Source organism: Danio rerio, chromosome 5, assembly GCF_052040795.2.
Source record: "Danio rerio strain M-AB ecotype USA chromosome 5, GRCz13ab, whole genome shotgun sequence".
Lineage (NCBI taxonomy): Eukaryota > Metazoa > Chordata > Actinopteri > Cypriniformes > Danionidae > Danio > Danio rerio.
In genome coordinates, this window is record NC_141025.1 from 66,281,224 (window position 1) to 66,302,733 (window position 21,510).

At 36.5% G+C, this 21,510-nt stretch overlaps 2 protein-coding genes across 6 annotated transcripts in view; one reads left to right on the forward strand and one right to left on the reverse strand.

Annotated features, from left to right (window-relative positions):
• mcama (melanoma cell adhesion molecule a) overlaps window positions 1-21,510 on the reverse strand; it is a 638,953-nt gene that overhangs the window by 218,562 nt on the left and 398,881 nt on the right. The gene's annotated exons all lie outside the window — the stretch shown is intronic.
• The window catches only part of rabep1 (rabaptin, RAB GTPase binding effector protein 1), a 52,090-nt gene that overhangs the window by 23,435 nt on the left and 7,145 nt on the right, over window positions 1-21,510 (forward strand). Inside the window, 9 exon segments of one of the 2 annotated variants that reach the window (NM_001365498.2) lie at window positions 1,576-2,034; window positions 4,442-4,546; window positions 4,678-4,794; window positions 7,187-7,285; window positions 8,303-8,443; window positions 12,947-13,136; window positions 15,426-15,437; window positions 17,354-17,409; window positions 21,143-21,241. In NM_001365498.2, coding sequence (NP_001352427.1) covers window positions 1,576-2,034; window positions 4,442-4,546; window positions 4,678-4,794; window positions 7,187-7,285; window positions 8,303-8,443; window positions 12,947-13,136; window positions 15,426-15,437; window positions 17,354-17,409; window positions 21,143-21,241 — 1,278 coding nt within the window. 2 annotated transcript variants of the gene reach the window in all.

The following is a 21,510-nucleotide window of genomic DNA, read 5'->3' on the forward strand; positions in this document are numbered from 1 at the left end:
ACTTCTCACAGAACAGATGCTTTATTCATACAAATACTTCTGTATAACTGTTCATTACTAACATTCCTATGAACAGGATTTTTTTTATAACTGTAGATCAATGATATTACCTACTGTATTGTTTGCGATTATATAAAATAAATACATTAATGCAGCATATATGAACACATACAGACCCTTATAGTCTCTGATATGTTATCAATTACAGAAAAACTACACACAGCATACATTAGTCCTTATTTGGGTTTAAAAACAACACGAAACATAGCCCACAGTCAGTGCAAACCTCTCATCTGTATCTTTAATCTTCACCAGCACATGTAGCCTCTTGTTAGAAAATAATTCCATCATTCCGAGTTCATAATAGTCCAAAAGTTGATGATAATAGTTAAACATGGCAGTTTGTTCATGTGTTAGGTTACTGAAACAATCATTTTGTTCCTTTGTTTTTTCGTCATCTCCTTTGTTTTTTTTGCTTTATACTCTTGCGTTTGTCCGTTTCTGAAAGGATTAGATGTCAAAAGCACTTCAATAATCAAGCGCTTGTTATTATCATCAGCTCAAGAAGTTCATTATTTCAAATATAGATGTGCGGCGATCTCTCTGGAGAAAGTGTAACCGCTCGCACTTTCAGACGAGCTGGTCTAAAAGCAGGTTTTTTCAGATTTTGTTCTTTTTAGCTGTTCATCAAGACGATGACAAGGTTCATTATTTTTTGTATACATTATTACAGTGTAATCTCTCGGCTTTGTTTTTAATATTGCGGTTTCTTTGTTGTCATTCTCCTGCTTGTCCACGAGCGAGTAACGTATCTTTGTTATACCAATAGCATTCAGCTGCACGTCCAACTCCGCCTTTTGGTACCCTTTTGTAATGCTAGGTACCCTTTACAAAAGGTAACCAAAAAAGTACAGTTCAATTCGCTTTTTGGGTACCCTTTGACAGTGGATAGGGCCATAAAAGCATACCGTACCTCTCAGTGGAAACGGGCCATATCTGCTACAACTTTTTTTGCATGTGTAGCGAGTTTGCTGTCAACACAATGCTCTCTGTTGTTCAAAGCATGAATTCCAATTAGGTTAGCGACCCAACTGATTACATTTGAATTGATTTTGGCTCACTGTGAGTTAATAAATCCCTTGTGAAAAAATGGGAAATAATGCGACTACATGACATCTGTAAAGTGCCAACATGTTTTTTAAAATTTTAAAGGGATAGTTCACCTAAAAATTAAAATGTACTTGCCCTCAAGTGGCTTCAAGCCTTCATGAGCTTTTTTCCTGTTAAACACAAAAGAAGATATTTTGATTTAAAGAAAAGCTGAAAATCTGTAACCATTGACTTCCATAGTGGGAAAAACAAATACTAAAGAAGTCCTACAGGTTTCCAACATTTTTCAAAATCTCTCTTTTTTTTTTGTATTCAACCAAAGAAAGAAACACGTTTTAAACAGGTAAAGGTTGAGTAAATGATGACAGAATTTTAAATTTTGGCTGAACTATCCTTTAAAAGCTTGTTTTGCAGCGGTTGTTTCAGCTCATCTCTTTCTCTCTCTCTCTCTCCTTCTGATCTCAGTCTCACCTCAGTCACAGTATTCACAGCTCTTTGCACTCTCTGGACGCAGACACCCCTGGCCGCCCGGACAGCTCTGACCCTTATAAGGATGGTCTTCGGAGGGTCCAGTCCACAGACAGCCTGGGTTCTTCAGGAGGATCCTTACAGCCTCACGGCCTGGGCGGACACAACAACAAGGCCAAGTCAGCCAGCCAGCTGGACGAGTCAGACTTTGGTCCTCTAGTGGGTGCAGACTGTGGGGGCTTTGACAGTATGGACACCTCCTCCATTTCTTCCCTCCAGCCGGGACATTTTCTCCTCACTAAGGACCAAGAAAAGGCCATTAAGGCCATGACCCCAGAGCAGGAGGAGACCGCATCGCTTCTGTCTAGTATTTCTCACACAGCCGATACAGCTTACCTGCCCCCATCTGGATACCGGTTGGTCAGCGAGAGCGAGTGGAATCTTCTGCAGCAGGAGGTCAGATAGTGTTTGAGTATATTTAAAGGGGACCTATTCTGCAAAAAAATCACTTTTACAAGGGGTTTAAACACAAATAGGTGGCGACAGTGTGCGACTATCCAGCTACTCATAGTTAAAATGTATTCTTCCGCTTTTTTTTATAAACACACTTGATAAAAACAGTCTGCAGAAACACTTTGACATTCAACCCTTTGTACGTGTCATCAGAGGGGGAAAGCCCCGCCGTTTGCTATTAGAGTGTTCACCATACCTGTTGAAGATACCGTCAATGACTTAAGAGGTATTATAAATGTGGAGTGTTAGGATGCACAAATGAACACCTTAGTCTCCATAGACTGCCTTCTTCTGAGCCTCTTCTTTTATCATTTTCAGTTTTGTACAGAGATAACGTTAGTCCTGTTTTGAATCTGCTGCTATTCTGGTGCACAGTTGATTTTAGCTCATTTGAATTTAAAATGGCACATTTTGTGCCTAAATTAGGCAATTTTAGAGAGGTATAAAAAAAATATTTGTGGGATATTTAAGCTGAACCATCACAACACACTCATGGTTCTCAAACTCAATTCCTGGTGGGTCACAGCTCTGCACAGTTTTGCTTAATTAAACACACCTGATTTAACTAATCAAGCTGTTAAAGACTACTAGAAATTATTAAGCTGGTGTGAGTTGGAGCTAAACTGTGCAGAGATGTGGAATGGAATTTGGGACAATTACATACATGTCAACCCTCCCATTTTTCCCAGGATTCTCCTGTGTTTCACAATTCTGTCCCACTATCATCCTATTAAGATATTTTTCCATATTTCTCCCGTATTTTTAATCTTTCTATGAAGTATGGCAGTAAACATTAAAGGCCTGATCCTCCCTTATACTTATAACAAAGAGCATAGAATCACCAAGAGGTGACACTCTAGTGTGATTTGGGAATAAGCCACTAAATGGCGCGACGGCCATTTTGGAATGAAAATTCCAATAGAACAACAGCATATTATAAGTCTGTAAAATAAACCATTAAAAGTGCTGATGATTGTGACAGTAAGGGTGCTTTCACACTAGCACTTTTGGTCCGCACCCGAGTTCCTTTGACGTCATAGTACGGTATGTTTAGCTAGTGTGAATGCGTCTTCTGAACCCGGGTGCGGACCCGTGAACCGTACCCGAGTCCGCCTGAAAGAGGTGGTCTGGGGTACGGTTCATGCAAACTCTGGTACGGTTCACTTCAGATGTGAATGCAATCGTACCAAATAATGGAAGTGAACTATAGTGAACTGCCAACTGTACAACAAACTATCGTTTTCATAACAGTCGTTTGTTCGTGTGTGTGTCTTGTTTCGTACCTTGGTGACACGCGCGGGACTGAGCCAGGGCAAACACAGTTATGTCTGCTTGTCTCCCCCAAAAACAGCTTCTGCAGACGCTGTGTGATGTTCTGAATGTGCATAATATTTTTGCGGCAGATGGACGCAAGTTGCTTTCTGTATGTCCAAAAGCTTTCAGTAAAAGCAGAACGACCGCAATGTGTGGAAGTCTTTCCATTTCGGCGCTTGCTTGCGTGGCCGTCACAACGGCAACGGCCGTAAACAAAACAGCAGCTCGATGACGCAAGCGTACCAGGGTTCAGAAGGAAAAAAGACAGTGTGAACACAAACCAACCGAGGAGGTGGCAAGAGTAGACAATCGAACTTGGGTACGGTCCAGGCAAATGAACCAAGTGTGAAAGCACCCTAAGTGTTGTATTGTCTTCTTTCAGATTGTATCTCAGCTTTAATGCACTTTTTAAATAAACAAATAAAAAACAAAGCAGCTGCTTGCCATCGCGACACCAATAAGATTCAATGCACGGCCGATCGCTTTCACTCCAAAATGGCGGAATCTGGGGCTGTTGCTGGGCGCTGCTGTTGCAATGGAACATTCTATTCAGTGCCGCCTCTTGGTGATTCCAAACTGCTTATAATATGCTGTTGTTCTATTTGAATTTTCATTCCAAAATGGCCGCCGCGTCACACTAGTGGCATCTAGTGGCTGTTTCCCAAATCGCACTAGAGTGTCGCCTCTTGGTGATTCTATGCTCTTTGGTGGTGCCGCTCGCTGCAAAAGTTGGGAATTTCTCAACTTTTCAAGCGCAGATGGAAGTGTCAGCCAATCAGATCGCTGTATGCAAATACACCAGCTCAGACAGTAGCCGATTGCTGACTGCTTTCATTAGCTGACGCTTCTATGCTCGCTGTCAAGTGCTAATGCTGAAGCCCCGTGTGAATGGGTTGTTAAAATGCTATTGTTTTGACTTTTTGTTCAAATACACATGCACAGTGAAGCATACGCTTGTTTGAAATATTCAGCGCAGATGAGATATCTGAAGTCTTAATTCAACATGTGTGTTTGTGTTGGTGTGGTTTGACCTCAGCTGAAGAACGCTGGAAGGAAGTTGGGCCGGCGATGTGACATGTGCTCTAATTACGAGAAACAACTGCAGGTCATCCAGGGACAAGAGGCCGAGACACGAGATCAGGTTGGTGCTTCTATGGCTTCAAAATCAGGTCTTTAAGTAAATCACACAAAAGTGTAGTGAAACTATTGAAAAGGACAGGCTCTGGTCATGTTTCTACAGTGATCTTTCCTTTTTTCCTTTCTTTGCCTTAGGTTAAAAAGCTACAGGCCATCTTGCGGCAGGCGAATGATCAGCTGGAGCGGACGATGAATGAGAAACAGGAGTTGGAGGATTCGGTCAAACAGGCCAATGAGGACACTACTGCCAAGGTGAAACTCATCTCTCTTTAGTGAAGCACAAATGCATTGACAAAACTGGATGTTATCACGTCCTACTCAGTGCAGAAAGTTCAGTAATGCTTTGAGAAAGATACAATAATGCTGTGTCTTCATAATATATTTCTTGCAGAATCCAAACGTTAAATCAACATACTAACACATCACGACTTCATTTTAAATAATGCTTTTTTTTTTTTGCTTGTTTAAATTTGGCTTTTTGCATGATGCATATTTTCCCACAGCACTCATAATTTTTCTTAAAATGTACGAATTAGAATAAGATTTAGAAAAAAATGAATAAATATAATTGAATAAAATATATGTCTTTAAAATATCCTGGGTGGATTCACCCACCGTCCTTTGAACCCAAAAATATTATAGATTACATAATTAACATATTATAATAATTTCTAAGGATCATGTGAGATTTAAGAACAGTGATGCTGAAAATTGACATCACGAGAATAAATTTAATTTTAAAATGTATTCAAATAGAAAACTGTCAGTTTAGATTTAATAAATATTTCACTTTGTTGTTTTTTTATTCTTTTGTTAAATTGATGTACAACCTCAAATCAGTAAAATTTACGAGAGTATGCAAAAAATAAAACAACAAAAAAATGTCATCTTTAAAGTTACCTTTAAATTTACTTTGACTTGTATTTCATTGCAGTATAAACAAACATTGATTAATGTGTTCCTCATCATTTTTCTTGTTTTCTTTTTCTTATTATTATTTTTCTTCTAAATAAACATATTTCAATTTGGGTTTTTGAAACGCACTTCAAAAAAAGTTGGAACAGTAAAGTATTTACCACATTGTAATGTTGCCATTCCTTTTCGCAACACTTAATAGTCCTTCAGGGACTTAAGACAACAAGTGATGAAGTGTTTCTGGTTTAATTTTGCACTGTTCTTCCTGTCTTAAGGTGGGCAACAGTACAGGGGTCTTTGTTGTCACATTTTGTGCTTCAAAATATGCCACAGATTTTCTATCGCAGACCGGCCAGCCAAATACTTGTATCCTGTTCTGCATCCAGGATTTTGAAATGGATGGTGCCATCACAGAAGTGCAAGTTACCTTTGTCAAGGGCACTGACACAACCCTATATAAGGACAGACCCTGGCTTTTGGACTTGCTGGATCTGTTTCTTCTTTGGTCCGTAGCACACGGTGCCCATTTCTCCCCAAACATACCTGAAATACTGATTCATCTGACCACAGTATACGTTTCAACTGTGTAATGGTCCATCCCAGATGTTTCCAAGCCCAGAGCAGGTGACGGAGCTTCTGGACAGCGTTAACATAGGGCTTCCTTTTGGCACAGTTCAGTTTTCACTGCCATTTGTGGACTGCATATTGTAGTACTTAAGAAAGATTTGCCTAAGATGTCCTGAGTCCATGTCATGATATTGCTTATAGATGAATGAGGATTTATGATGCAGTGCCGCCTGAAAGGTCCGCGTTCATGGTTGTTCAGCTTAGGCTTGTGCCTTTTATCCTTTATGCACTGAAATTCCTTAAATATTTTAATTATGTTCTGCATTGTTGAAGGTGAAATATCCAAATGTTTTCCCATCTTTCTTTGAAGAACATTGTTTTTAAACATAATTTTCACATGTGTTTGTTGGCAAACTGGCGATCTTCAGCCCATCTTTCTTTCTAATAAATTAGACCTTTTTTGGACACTGCTTTTGTACCAAATCATAATTGCAAACACCTGTTGACATCAGCCATTTCAAATCACATCATTATTTAACCAATTTACCCGATTACTAGCCCTAGACTGTCCCAACTATTGTTTGGAATGTGTTTCAGATCTGAATGACAGGAAATGATTTATACTTACAAATTAAGTTGAAATATTTTGTGTTCATATTATCTGTAATGAAATACAAGTCAAGGTAAATTTGGAAATTACTACTTTTTTTTTTTTTGCATTTTTCATACTGTCCCAACTTTTCTTATTTGGGGTTGTACTAAAAGAGGTAAAATAAAATTATATTGACATTAGAAATGTAAGATAATTAATAAACAAAATTGCTTTTTTTTTCTTTCTTTTCTTTTTTTGCAATGTTAATTAACTATTCTATTATTTATAATTCATTTATAATAAATATCATCTCAATAGCACTACTTAAGCATAAGAGACTTCTTTGTACCTTACAGTATCAGCAATTGTACTGTACAAGGCACTATGGCTTTGCAGCTTACAGTTTGGAAACATCAAAAATTTGTTTTCTAAAAATAGTGACTACTTAAGCAGCTCACCGGTAGCTAGAACAAAACCATTGTTTAAATTTGAAGAATGCACGGACTGCTCTGAATGTTGCCGTTCTTCTAAGGGAAACAACTCTTTAATTTTCATTAATCTGGCACACAGATCTCGGAGCTGAAGCAGAAAGTTCAGGAGTCGGAGTCTCTCTTCAGCGCTCTACAACAGGCCTTTAGCCAGGCCAAGAGGAACACCCAGGAACAGATGGTACCAGCAAAAACACTTACTCATTTTGCTTCATTAATTTCAACCAGAGCATGTGGTTTTTTTCATGCCACAAAACCTCTCGATTTATTGAAGCCTTCCTGAATAATTAACCGTCAAATATATTTTTATAAAAACGGGAAAGAAGATTTATTTCAACACATTTCTAAACATAATAGTTTTAACTACATAGTAAAGTTTGAGGACAAACTTTATGGTGGCTATGGTGAAAAGCCTGTTATTCTTAAGAGTGTGTGACAGTCTGATAAAGAGTTATGAGCTCTCAAAGTTTGACCCAATGTTAAGTCAATGACACTTTTCGGAATTTTCTGGGTCATTTTTTGGAAAACCGAAAGTCAGATCAGTTGGAAAAGATATAGCAACCAGAGTCAGACCAGTTTGACGGTCTGACAAAAGTTAGAAGGATGTAGCTTGAAAGGCTTAGGAGGAGATAGACTTTAAAATTTAAAAAGAAAAATTAAAATCTGCTTTTACTCTAGCTGAAATAAACCAAACAAGACTTTCTCCAGAAGAAAAAAGATTATAGGAAATACTGTAAAAAATCCTTCCTATGTTAAGCCTCATATGGGAAACATTTGAAAAAGAAAATTCACTGGAGTTCGAATAATGGGCTTCAGTTGTACATGTTTGTTTTTTGTGACTTGTACTAATGCATGAAAGTGTTTTTTGGCGGTCAGTATTGTTTTGGGTGGAGTTCATCATCTCTGGCGCTCACTTAAGGCACATCTGGATGAAATCTGAAGGTGAATTATCATTATTTAAGATGCTGAAGTGGAATAAATCACCTTGGAAAGGGTTCTGTCGGTTAGTTATTAGCTAAAGAATGCTTGGTGAATCTCTCATGGTCACACTCATGTTTTCATTGGCAGATTTAGTTGAAAATCCTTGTTTATAATGGATCGTTTTCCACTTACATGTATGCTTTAGAAAACATTTGTGGCTTGCAGTGGGTTTTGTAGGTTAAGTGGTCTGAGTGTGTGTGTGTGTGTGTGTTTCCAGGCTGTTCTGCTACAGTCCAGAGAGCAGGTGTCTGAGGAGCTGAACAGACTGCAGAGAGATAATGAAAGTCTTCAGGGCAAACACAGACTTCACATGACACTGCAGCAGCAAGAGGACTTTCACATGCCGACCACTGTACAGGTACTTCACTGCATGTGTGGTTTATACCTCTAAAATGGCTCCTATTTAATTCCATTGACAGGGCTTCCATGCTTCTAAAGTACTTGAATTTCAGACATATGGGTTCAAGGCCTGGAAAGGTACTTAAAACAAACATAGGTTCTTGAAAGTGTTTGAATTTAACAATTGTACTGTGTTGCTGTCAAAAACTGAACAAGAAAAAGAGAAATTCCTTATTTAAAACTTTTAAATTGAAATCTTGTTCAAAATCTATGACAAATAAAGCACATTTTATCAATATTTTCCGAAACCCATTGAAATGTTTCCAGTATTAAATTCTAGGAATTGTATTAAAGTTCATTACACATAAATTTTGGAAAGAGACATTCAAAATATCATCATTGCTATGACATTTTTTATGTTAATATTAAGGGTGCTGTCACAGCTAGACTTTTGTTTCAGAGCTTGACGAGTTTCACCAGTTAGCTTGGTTCATTTGGCATATGTGAATTCAGCAATCGCACTCTGATTCACGCCAAAACAATTGGTCTGAGATCGCCTGAATGAGTTGGTCTCAGCTCAATTGAAACAAACTCTGGAGCGGATCGGTTGTAGTGAGAAAGCAATAAGAACCGAGCCATGCTATATCACAGTGTATTATGGATACGCAATAGGCATATACAGTAGGCTTGCCACGATAGACGGTGTTGACGGTGATACCGGTTTTAAGATGCAACACCAGTGACATCACTTTTGACGTCCATCACAGTGACGTCCCCACATTTTTTTTTTTTTTTTTTAAGTATTTTTTTTATTTTTTATTATTAAATATTTATTTGAATTAAATGGAAAATATAATTATAAATAATTGACTTAAGACGAGAGCATGCTCTATAAATAAAATCTGAACATAGCTACAATGTGTCATATTTCAATTATCATGTGAGGAGAAAAGAGGAGTCGAATTTACAGAAAGAGGATGGCGGACAATTTAGTGTCAAAGCGCAATGCAAAAGCGCCTGTTTGGCAATATTTTGGGTTCAAACCAAATGCAAAAAGAGAACCTGAAGACGTTAATGAGGCAATCTGCAAACTTTGCCTGACAAAGGTGGCAGCATCTAGATGAAACACAACTAATTTATACACGCACCTTCAACGCACCTTTATGTTTAACTATGGGTGGGTCGCAGATAGATCAATGACCATAAATACAAAATTCCTAAATAAAATTCTAATAAAATGAAAAACAAAATAAACAATTCATTGCATTTTTCGTTTGATAAAAATATACACAAACAAAAAAAAATCAAAGGGTGGCTAGTTTGTGTTAATGTGTTTTAATATTAATGAAAATACGCTTATCCTATTTAAATTTAACGGCTATATACGCTACCAATAGACAAGCCATTCAAAATATTATTTTACTGTGTACTTGGTAATAATGTATATTTTACAATAAAAACCAAATGTAGCATGTCTCGCTGTCATTTAAAACATGTAATTCATACCACACCAGAGCTGTGGACCAACAGTATGCAGTGTGTAAACTTACAGAGCGGTGTTGGTCAATAGTCTTACTGCACACTGAACTCCAATCTGAGGGAGATTATGTTACTCGATAGTAGGGATGTAACTATTGTAAATACCGTCGTACCGCAATATTAATTTTTTTCCATATTACCGTAGGCGGATGACTCAATAAAACTATATTTCTGAGAAAAGTTTGCTTAGGCGAATGAAGCGAACAGGAGGTAGCGGGAACTACAATTCCCATCAGCCTAGGCGTGGCCATCATCCTTTGCGGTCTTTTGTCACTACGGATCCAGTAATACGCAAATGGAGTGTGTAGCTAGTAGCGGGGAAAAAAAAGAGCTGGAAATGATCAAACCTTAAGCGGGTTTTAAATCGGATGTGTGGAAGCATTTCGGTTTCTTTCTAAAAAGATATGAAAAAGGAGAAAAGGTGACAGACAAAGAAAAAAACCTTATGCAGGCACTGTCAGACTGTGGTGAAATATAAGTTGGGGAATATGACTAAAAACAGTCATGGGGACTGCAGAACACAGCACACTTGTTAGATTGATGCAGACATTGACTTGTACCACAAGGAGACCTCTATCTCACTCATGGCTTGTCCTCTCAAGTGGTGGAAAGACAATGCACAACGTTACCCACTGCTGTCATCCTTGGCTAAATCATACCTCTCTGTCCCAGAAACTTCAGTCCCAAAGGAGAGGGTTTTTTTTCTGTTGCAGGGGACATGCCCAGAGATCCCAGCTTTTACCAGATTATAGTTATATGATAATTTTCCTTAAAAAACCCATCTCTATCTAAGTGAGTGAGTGATTAAATGTTGAATGTGAGGAGTTTTCAACAATACTAAATTGAAACTTTATTTTTTTTTATATGGTTTAATAGTTTTTTGTTATTAAAATTGAAAAATTTAAGTTCCTGTTTCGAAACTTACAGATAGATGGCTAATTTGTATGTCATTAATATGTTTAGTGCTAAGGTAAATAAACACTTTTAGCACTTTTTTCGAGTCTTTTTATTAGTTTTGTTTTTCCTGTAAATTATTCAATAAATACCGTACCGTGCCATTCATACCGAGGTATTATCGTACCGTGAAATTCTGATAGTTACATCCCTACTCGATAGACAACATTAACTTGAGAGATTTTAAAAATAAAAGGTATTTTAAATAAGGAACAACACGCAAATCTGCAACAAATAAAACGTCTTGCCACTGCTGTATATTCCGCCACTGACAGTGTAAGACGCCTTTTATGGTTGTTATTTATATAGTTCCAACTTCCACAGTTTTTTCAGCCTGTAGCATTGTTGTGTTTTATTCGTTATGTTAATAAAAGGGTAAGTGTTGTTTAATAACAGTGATTTTTATTTTTATTTTAATTTAATTTTTTTTGTAGTTTCCTTTTCGTCCATTCAAACAATTGACGCCGAATTGGCAATTCCCTCAAAACTGAAAGTAAATGTTTTATACGCACGCATTTATAAGCTATTTAAAAGCAGAAAAAAAAAGAGAAAAAGATGAAACGCCCACTCCCATGGTGATACCGGTATTACCGGTGTGGAAATTTCCTCATCATCACAACCCTATCCTGAACTTATAATCAGTGAAAATGAGGTGGTTTCACTTTCGAAATGTGGTATAAATTCCTTCCATTTTGGCGTTTTTAATTCTTTTGAACACAGAACTCAGGTGCTGCTTTTCAATTTGACAAGGCTTCTATGTTCGTTCCTGCTGTCAATTGCAAAAGAAATTATGGATAAAAGGAACACTGCATATTCCTCCATGTCGCTTCAGTGATGGGTTGTTCTTGAACGATTTATTCATTTTGAACAAATCTTTTGTATGACTCAGGGAGTGAATCATTAATTTGCGCATGTGCTCATTTGTGCAAGTGGAATTTGTGTGCCACCTCACACAGAATGCGCACTTGTGGCCTTAAACCATATCAATATGAAAGATATTGGATAATCCCGCATCACGTTGAGGAATCATATCGATATTTCCCCAGAACTCGATATACCGCCCAGCCCTAGTGACCTCCAGTCACTAATAACTTGGGTTACGTTTAACCCAAACGTCTAAGTTGAAAAGTTGTTGCATTTTTAAAAACAACATTTACAAAACATTGTTAAAACTATATGTATACACAACAGTATTTGGCTGTCACCTTGATAGCAAACGCTCCTCTGAACACATGCAACATCATTTTCAAAGTTGTTTACATAGACAAAAAAAACTGTGCCGTTTTGTAAAACTTCCACTTTAAAACAGGTTTGCAGAATTATGAGTTTTCAGTAAAAACGAAACAAAAACAAAAAATCTGTTGTCATGTTAACAAACAGGCAAAACACTCAAAAATCTTCTTGGTTTTGACTGATAACGTTGTGTAAATGGCCCCTTATTGACCTAATTCTTGATGTATGAGAGGGCGAAGCCATTGGAAACTTTTTTGCTTGAGACTTCCGGTCTCATTCACTTACATTAATTTTCAGCTCATTATGCTATTGATATTGCAAACTGATATTTTCTAATTATTTTCTTTTTATGTAAAGTCATGAACACACTTATTTGTAGAGCAAGTAGTTTGACCGTTTTCTACAGTTTATTTTTCCTAGTCTTTTCTTTCCTAGGCAACTGAATCAGAAGTTCTAAAGCAGGGATGTCAAACTCAATTCCTGGAGGGCCGCAGCCCTGCACAGTTTAGTTCCAACTCTGCTCCAACACACTTACCTGTAGGTTTCAAACAGGCCTGAAGTACTCCATTAGTTTGATCAGGTGTGTTTACTTAGGGTTGGAACTAAACTGTGCAGGGCAGCGGCCCTACAGGAATTGAGTTTGACATTCCTGTTCTAAAACAATCACAAAAACGAGCGCTCTTACACATTACAGAATAAGGTCAATGCTGTGCATTTACTGTAAGAACTTCACAATGTTGGAAATGTGTGGAATTGATGATTGTCCACATTTTTGAAGTTTAGTTTTTCCACCCAGGAACTTCAGAAGCTGGTGTTGCAGTACAGGGAGGACATTGTTTCTGCACGCACAGCAGCCGAGCATTTAGAGGAGAAGCTGAAGGCTGAAATTCTGTTCCTGAAGGAGCAGATCCAGGCGGAGCAGTGCCTCAAAGAGAACCTGGAGGACACTCTACAGCTGGAGATTGAGGGCTGTAAAGAAGAGATCGGTGAGTGGACTGGCATCTCCATTCAGATGGATAGTCAAAGAAATCTAGATCAACAATAGTTCGAGTTTTTGACCCTTAAGTTGTTTCTGTTTTAAATTCTTTCTTCTGTTAAACACAAAAGAAGATATTTTGAAGAATTTTGGTAACCAAACTTCCATAGTATTTTTGGCATGTATAGTTATTTGAGTCGATGAATCAGTGATCCTTTCATAAACTGTCATTTGCTTAATTTCTAAATGAATTAGCCTTCTTAAACGAATCAACTGAATGAGAGATTTAGGGAATCACTGGTTGAGATGGGGACATGTTGCCCCCCACTCCTGGTTTTTAGATTGATATTTTTCTTATTGACTGCACAAAAAAACTTGCCAATATCTATTTTAAACAGGCAGCCCATAACTTTTTGTTTTGGTTAAAAATGACCTAAAATGATTTTAGCCCTGTTTACAATAAGCTTATAATAATATTTCAACATTTGAGTGGTGTTTTTGCTGATTTGGCACACAAACATATATCTATCTATCTATCCTATCTATTCTATCTATCTATCTATCTATCTATCTATCTATCTATCTATCTATCTATCTATCTATCTATCTATCTATCTATCTATCTATCCTATCTATCTATCCTATCTATTCTATCTATCTATCTATTCTATCTATCTATCTATCTATCTATCTATCTATCTATCTATCTATCTATCTATCTATCCTATCTATCTATCCTATCTATTCTATCTATCTATCTATTCTATCTATCTATCTATCTATCTATCTATCTATCTATCTATCTATCTATCTATCTATCTATCTATCTATCTATCTATCTATCTATCTATCTATCTATCTATCTATCTATCTATCTATCTATCTATCTATCTATTCTATCTATCCATCTATCTATCTATCTATCTATCTATCTATCTATCTATCCATCAATCCATCCATCCATCCATCCATCCATCCATCCATCCATCCATCCATCCATCCATCCATCCATCCATCCATCCATCCATCCATCCATCCATCCATCCATCCATCCATCCAGTGTGCTTATATTTATTCTACCTAATTATATAATAATTTATTCTACCTAATTATATAATAATTTATTCTACCTAATTATATAATTATATAACTAATGAATATATATTCATTCTTGCACTGACTTGGGACTTATTTATAGATTTTAAATAATCTAATTGTTCAGTTTGCTGCATATTGCTGCATACAGCAATATATTCATTTGCTTCTAATTGCTGCATACAGTTGAAGATGATATTATTACCACTTTTGTGATATTTGAATTCTTTTTCAAATATTTCCAAATGTGCTATTTAACGGAAAGATGTTTACACATCATACATTCAACACATTTTTTAAGCCATAGTTTTAGAATAAAAATAATTTTACTACTTATATTTTTGCAAGATACTAGTATTCGCATTTTTCAATTTGAAGGCCTCAATAGGTGAATTAGTCAAGTTAAGATAATGAGGCATTGAACAATAGTGGTTTATTCTGTAGCCAATCAAAAAAAAAAAAAAAAAACTTGTAATATTGACCTTAGCAGTTTTTAAATTTAACATTTTATTTATTTGTTCATTTTGTTTTATTTTTATTTTATTTTACTTTTTACAGCCAAACTAAAAGAAATAAGAAATTCTGCAGGAAAAAATCTAGCTAAAAAATAAATAGTACTATGAAACGTTTCTTGCTTTTGTTCACTTGGGAAATATTTTTAAAATACAACTGTAGGAGGGTTAATAATTGTATAATATTACTGTATAAAATTTCTAATTCTTCTTAGAAAACATTAATTTATTACATTAGTTAGCAGTAAACAATAATACGTTTATAAAGTTAATATTTTAAAATCATAATAACCCTTCTCAATTGAATTTTAATCCAAAAAATTTATAACAAATCTTTAAAAATCACATTAACATTAAATGAAAATATGATATAAGATTGTCCATCCCACCCCCCTTTAACTTTAATGATTAAAAGCCTCTCTCGACTGCAGTGAATGTTTGCACTGGCTTTCGCTGAGACTTTGAAATACGAGTCTTCAGCTGTTTGGAAAAATCCAACCAAATCCAACTACTCTTTTTGAAGCATTGCTCCTTTCATCTGGCTTTCAACAAAACTGATTCACATCATTAAACTCTGTGAGCCAGAGGAATGCACAACACATTTATCTGTATATCTCCTTCTCGTGTTTCAATTCCAATACTGTGTTTTTCTCCTCCGCTTCTTCTCCCTGAATTGGTGCCCTTGTATTCAGACATCCTGGAAGGTACGAACCTCTGCCTGAGTGTGTGTTTGTGTAGGTCGTGTATGTCTGTAGTGGCACCACAGATGTCATCCTAACACACTCGCTAAACCCATGCATCAGCACTGTTTCTCATCACATCCACTTCGCTACGTACTGCTTCATTTAGATGCGTACTGTACTAATGCTAATGAAATAACATCACGTGACTGGGTTCAAGCCAGAGAAATGAAATGTGATGCGCTCATGCTGCTGCAAATATGCATTATATAATGGAAATGTCACTCCACATTATTCATTCGAAATATTGTCTGCATACTTCATTGCGTCAGTGTTTTGAAGCTGCTTTGAAACTGATGTCAAGCTACTAAGGATTCATTTTAATTATGGTCAACATTTTTTTTGGAGTTCCTTTCTTTTTTTTCCCGCATTGAAGCTTTTTATAGGTAAAGTTGACAGCAGCGTTTAAAAATGTATTTATATATAAACAAATACACCGTCGTGTCTCCAAAACATCCAAGCAAAATTTATTAGGGATATCCAGATCCGATCACATGATCAGAAATCAGGCCAGATCATGTGGTTTCAGACTCGATCGAAATCGTGTGTATATATATATATATATATATATATATATATATGTGTATACACACGATACACACGATATGTATGTGTACACACACAATTATAGTTTAATTAACCATATTTAACTATTATTGCTGAAATCATTGCTGCGATCAAAAATCGTGTAATGTGTATGACTCAGCATAGCGTGAACTTGCCTGATATGAATTCAGAACTGCAGAGTCAAGCATTTTTAATTAGGTCGTCACTTCATTCAGCTCTTCTGATGGCTGTTAAGCAAAAACGTCTGCTGTTGGCATTAAAAGCAGTGTGGTGTATGGTAAAATTTACGTTTTAGGACTTTCGATTTTGGCATCCTACTGCACAACACGACAAGTTTGCTATTGCAACCAGTATTTTTTTAAAAGACTTTTTTTTTTTTTTAAATGCTCGGTTAAACCCGTGTCACGTAAGTTAGTAATTCCCCTATACTGTATGTAGTAAAGTCAAGGACATGAGGTAGAATGTTAGTTAAAATCACTCTGCTGTTCACTAGCTAGCTTAACTAACACAATCTAACATTATTAACCTTAATAAAATACAGCTGCTCATTGCTTGTTCATGTTAGTCCATTGTGCATTAACTAATGTTATATAAAAATATATATTTAGCTGTGTATTTTTAGTAAATGTAGACATTAAGCTTCAGATTTTTAAATGATGTAGAAGTGCAGTTCATTGTTGGATCATGTTAACTAGTGTCCCTAATGATTTCTAAATGCAAATGAGCTTTTTAGCTAAAGTTAACCTCTTGAGGCCCAAGCTATTCTTTTACATGCATTTTTATTTTCTCTTTGCTATTTGGGCTCATTAAAATCTAATTAGAATAACACCTAAGTATCATCCTTTGATATGATGTACTTGTAGAAAAAAATGATGTCCATATATGTGGACTCGTGGTCTGAACTTCCATAAAACACAATAAATTCACCTTCGTGTAACCAAATGAAACGCTCTTTATTTCTGCCTTGAATACAGCAGTTTTTTCCTGACTGTTTTAATGCATTAATAACACATACACACATTTTTTGAACATGTTTTGACTGTCAGTAAAAAAAAAATTATTTGCCCATTTTTGGACGGTTAAAATAGTGTTTGGGACATTTCATATGCTGCAAAACAGTTTCAGGGTGACACTTTATGTCTGTAACAAAATATAAGACATAAGAGTTAAAATGTGCTGTCCACGTATGTGGCCACTAAGCCCTAGGATAAAGATAAAGCTAAATATTGTTGTTATCAAAAGTAAAAAAAAAAAACTGCCAAACACTACTACAGCATGTGACTTTTTGTTGTTGTCTTTCTTCCATCCTGTAGCATCTTTTTCCAGCCTAAAGACGGAACTGGAACGAGTGAAGAGTGAGAAGGAACAGGTAGGAAAGAACACAGATATGCAAGTCATATGTATACAGTTGAAACCAGAAGTTTACACACTCTCTAAAAAAAAAGGAACATAACCATTTTTTTAATTGTCTGATGGTAAATCATACTAAACGTTTACTATTTTAGGTCCGTTAGGATTACCTAAATGATTTACATTTGCTAAATGCCAGAAAAATGAGAACAGTTTTTTTTATTTTTTATTTTATTTTTTTATTGATTTCCAGACAGTCAAAAGTTTACATACATTTTCTTGGTATTTTTTAAGCTTTGCTTTTAAACTGTATAACATTGGTCAAATGTTTTGGGTATCCCTCCACAAGCTTCTCACAATAGTTTGCAGGAATTTTGGCCCATTCCTCCTGACAGAATTGGTGTAATAGAGTCAGATTTGTTGGCTGTCTTGCTCACACAAGCTTTTTCAACTTTTTCAATAGGATTGAGCTCGGGGCTTTGTGATGGCCACTCCAAAACATTCCCTCTGTTGTCCTTAAAGCACATTTTAACTAATTTGGCAGTATGCTTAGGGTCATGATCTGTTTAGAAAACCCATTTTTGGTCAAGTTTTAATTTCCTGGCTGATGTCTTGAGATGTTGCTTCAGTATTTCTACATAATGTTATTTGACGCCATCTATGCTTTAAAGTGGACCGGTCCCTCCTGCAGCAAAACAGCCCCACAACATGATGCTGCCGCCCCCATACTTCACAGTTGGGATGGTGTTCCTAAGCTTTCCTTTAAATGTAACACTGGTCATTATGGCCAAACAGCTCATTCTTAGTTCCATCAGACCACAGGACATGTCTCCAAAAATTATTTTTCAGAGTGTAATTTAGCAAATTGTAAACTGGCTTTTTTGTTGATTCTGACTTGTTGATTTTCTCATATTGTCACAAGGAAGCAGTGTGTTTGAGGTTTTCCTTAAATACTATTCTACAGTTGTGCATCCAATTAACTCAAATGTTGTCAATTAGCCTGTCAGAAACTTCAAAAACCATGACACCATCATCTGAGCTTTTTCAGAGGCATAATAATCTTATTGTATGTAAACTTGACTTTCAATAAAAGTTGTAACAATTTTTTCAAAATTTATCTCTCTCATTTCTCTGCTATTAAGCATAACAGAATCCAATGTGATAATCCTAACTTACCTAAAAGAGAAAAGTTTAGTCACATTAACATATGGCTTTTTTTTTAAATGGTTATGTGGCCTTTTTATACAATGTAAACTTCTGGTTTCAACTGTATATGGTATTCGTTTTCCCCTATTTACTCCACAAACAAACTTTATTTGTATTTATTTTATGTAGGTTTTATTTTCATCATATCGAAAGCAGCAGGAACAAGTATACTAAATAGAAATGTCTTTTCTGTGTTGTCTGTTGAGTAAACTTTGCTTTTACAGTAAGCATGTGTGGTTCATGCATGCATATATAAGGCCTTGTTTACACTGCCAGTTAAATGTGACCTAATTTAGATTTTTTCACTCCTATGTGACACAGATCGGATCTGTTCTGTGAACGTGTAAACACGAACAAAAACACATGCATTTGGATATTTAGAGATCGGTTTCAGGCCTCCTTCATATGTGTAAAAATAAATCGGATATAAATTGAATATGTTATAATTCGACTATCATGTAAACGGGCAGATCGGGTTTATTGAGGCATTCTGATTTGTACGTTATTAAACTTGCGACAATGTGGTCCTTCTCCACGGTTTAATGATGTAGAAGGAAGATCGTGTGAGGAGACGCCGACAGGGTAAACAACAACAACAGAGGAAAGGAGGAGGAGAAAAGTGGTCAATTGCCACAATTTGCTCCCACCAGACCTGAGATCTCTCTCGTGCCCACAAATTCCTCTGAATGGTGGAGGACACCATATATAAAACATAGGCACAAGCTGTGATATCGACCCTTTCCCTCTGCCTCCGCCTCAAAATCATATTAATTTTGGGCGAACTTCGAAGAGTTAAAAGCAAGACAATTTTTTTCCATCATGGCTAGTGTGGCACAGATGCTAGAACCCGCCTTTACGCATGCGAGACGTCGTAAATTGTATAGCGAGTGTAAATCCATGCATTGGATATGGGTCACAATTAAAAGAACGTGTAAACGGACTGGCAAAAACACTGATATAGGCAACAAATCGGAATTGGGCATCAAAACCTGACAGTGTAAATGGGGCCTAAGTATACTTGTATATGAGCAGAATATACACAGAGCAGAGTATTGAGCTATTTTGAACTTTTTTCATGGCGCCTGTGCAAAATAGTTCATGGTCTGCTTCACTGTTGTTGTGCATTGGTCGGTGCAGCAACAAATCATCTTGTGCGGCACAAGCCATTGAAATAAATGGGTTTCCTAGTGCAGTGATTTTCATGTCCAGTTCAGTCTTCACACCCTATGGTGATTTCCCCTGGAGTCAAATTAACTCACTGAACGGGTACAGCAAAGCCTTTTTTAACTCATATTTTTCAATCGTTTTTCATTTTTGGTTTTCAGCATCCCAAATTAATTAGAGTTGGGGTAGGCAGTGCTATGTCTAAAAATACAATTCTACAATATTTAATTTTTAACTATGAGTGCAAAGATTAATGGTATTGTTCGGTTTTTGCTCTCATTATTAGTTATATGTGACCCTGGATCACAAAACACCACTGTTATGTTGCACTAGTACTTTTTTGGGGGAAGGAAATTACAAAAATGCATTGTATTTCAAGAGTTCACACTTCGCTAATGTTTACTTAAAAAGTGTGTTTGGCATGCTGTCCCAGGAAAGAGCTCATAAGATCTTTGAGCCCGGGGCTCCCTCCCATTTGCAGGGCGAGAGGGCAGTGTAAGCTCAGGTAGATCTCAAGAACTCCCCTGCTGTTTGTAGCTAATGAACATTTAGGGATTGCTATGAAGAGATAACTACTTACTTAGGAGCATGTCTATGGTGCCAATTTGGATTAGTAAATTAACTTCGAATGTTTTTGGATGGTGTGAGGGAACCCGGGGAAAACCCAAGGGAGCACAGGGAGAACATGTAAACTCAGCATAAAAATGTTGACTGACTTGGTAAGGACTAGGACCAGTGACATTCTTGCTGTTAGGCAACAGTGCCAACCACTGGGTTGCCATGCCGTCGTCTAGGAAAGGAGGAGGAGTAGGGTGGAAGGAGGGATTATTCAGAATGAAGATGACTGTGTTATGGAACTTAGGTTATTTATGGTGACTCATGAGTTGGCTTATGCGGGACCAGCCGTGATCAATCCTCTAAATTAGTTTAGAAATAAAATTTACTTAAAAATTCCAAATAATCAATTATTGAAAAATAATTGGTTTGTTTAAAGTCAAAATTATTGATTTTGGTTTTATACCAAAAACCATTACAATGTTATATAGGCAATTTGTACATTTTTTTTTCTATAATTCTATTAAAACTAAATATTTCATCTCTATAACCTAAATTTGCTGAAATTTAAAGGTGATTTTTCTCAATATTTATATTTCTTTAATCCTTAAAATAGCTGTATCTGAGCCAAATATTGCCCTATCCTAATAAACCACACATCAATTTCCAAAAACACTCTTTTGACTGGTTTTCTGCTGCAGGGTCACAAATTATATTGGGGTGAAATAATCCCTGAACCAGTTTTAGTGACAAATTGTTGTTCTAAAGTAGATTGTTTTTTGTTTTGCTTCTGTCCTTGTTGACTGATCTGCTGATGTTCACAACAGCTGGAGAGCAGCTTGGCAGAGAAGAGCCAGATGCTGGAGAGTGTCCAGCGCCTGAAGAACAGTCTAGAAGAGCAGCTCAAAGACACCCTCGGCAGCAAGGTCTGAATCCTCATGTGACCCACTCCGCTCTGCCTTTGCACTACACTGCTGCCTGCCGAGCTTTAAGTTGTTTCTTATAAAAAAATAAAAAATTCGTAGCCTACTCACTGCTTCCTGTTCATGTGACTGATCAGACAAGCAATATTCTTAGAAGGTCCACCCATGCAAAAGTATTGTATTGGATAAAACAAAAAAATCCAAAATAAAACATTTAATGTTCTCAATCAATCAATCAATCAATCAATCAATCAATCAATCAATCAATCAAT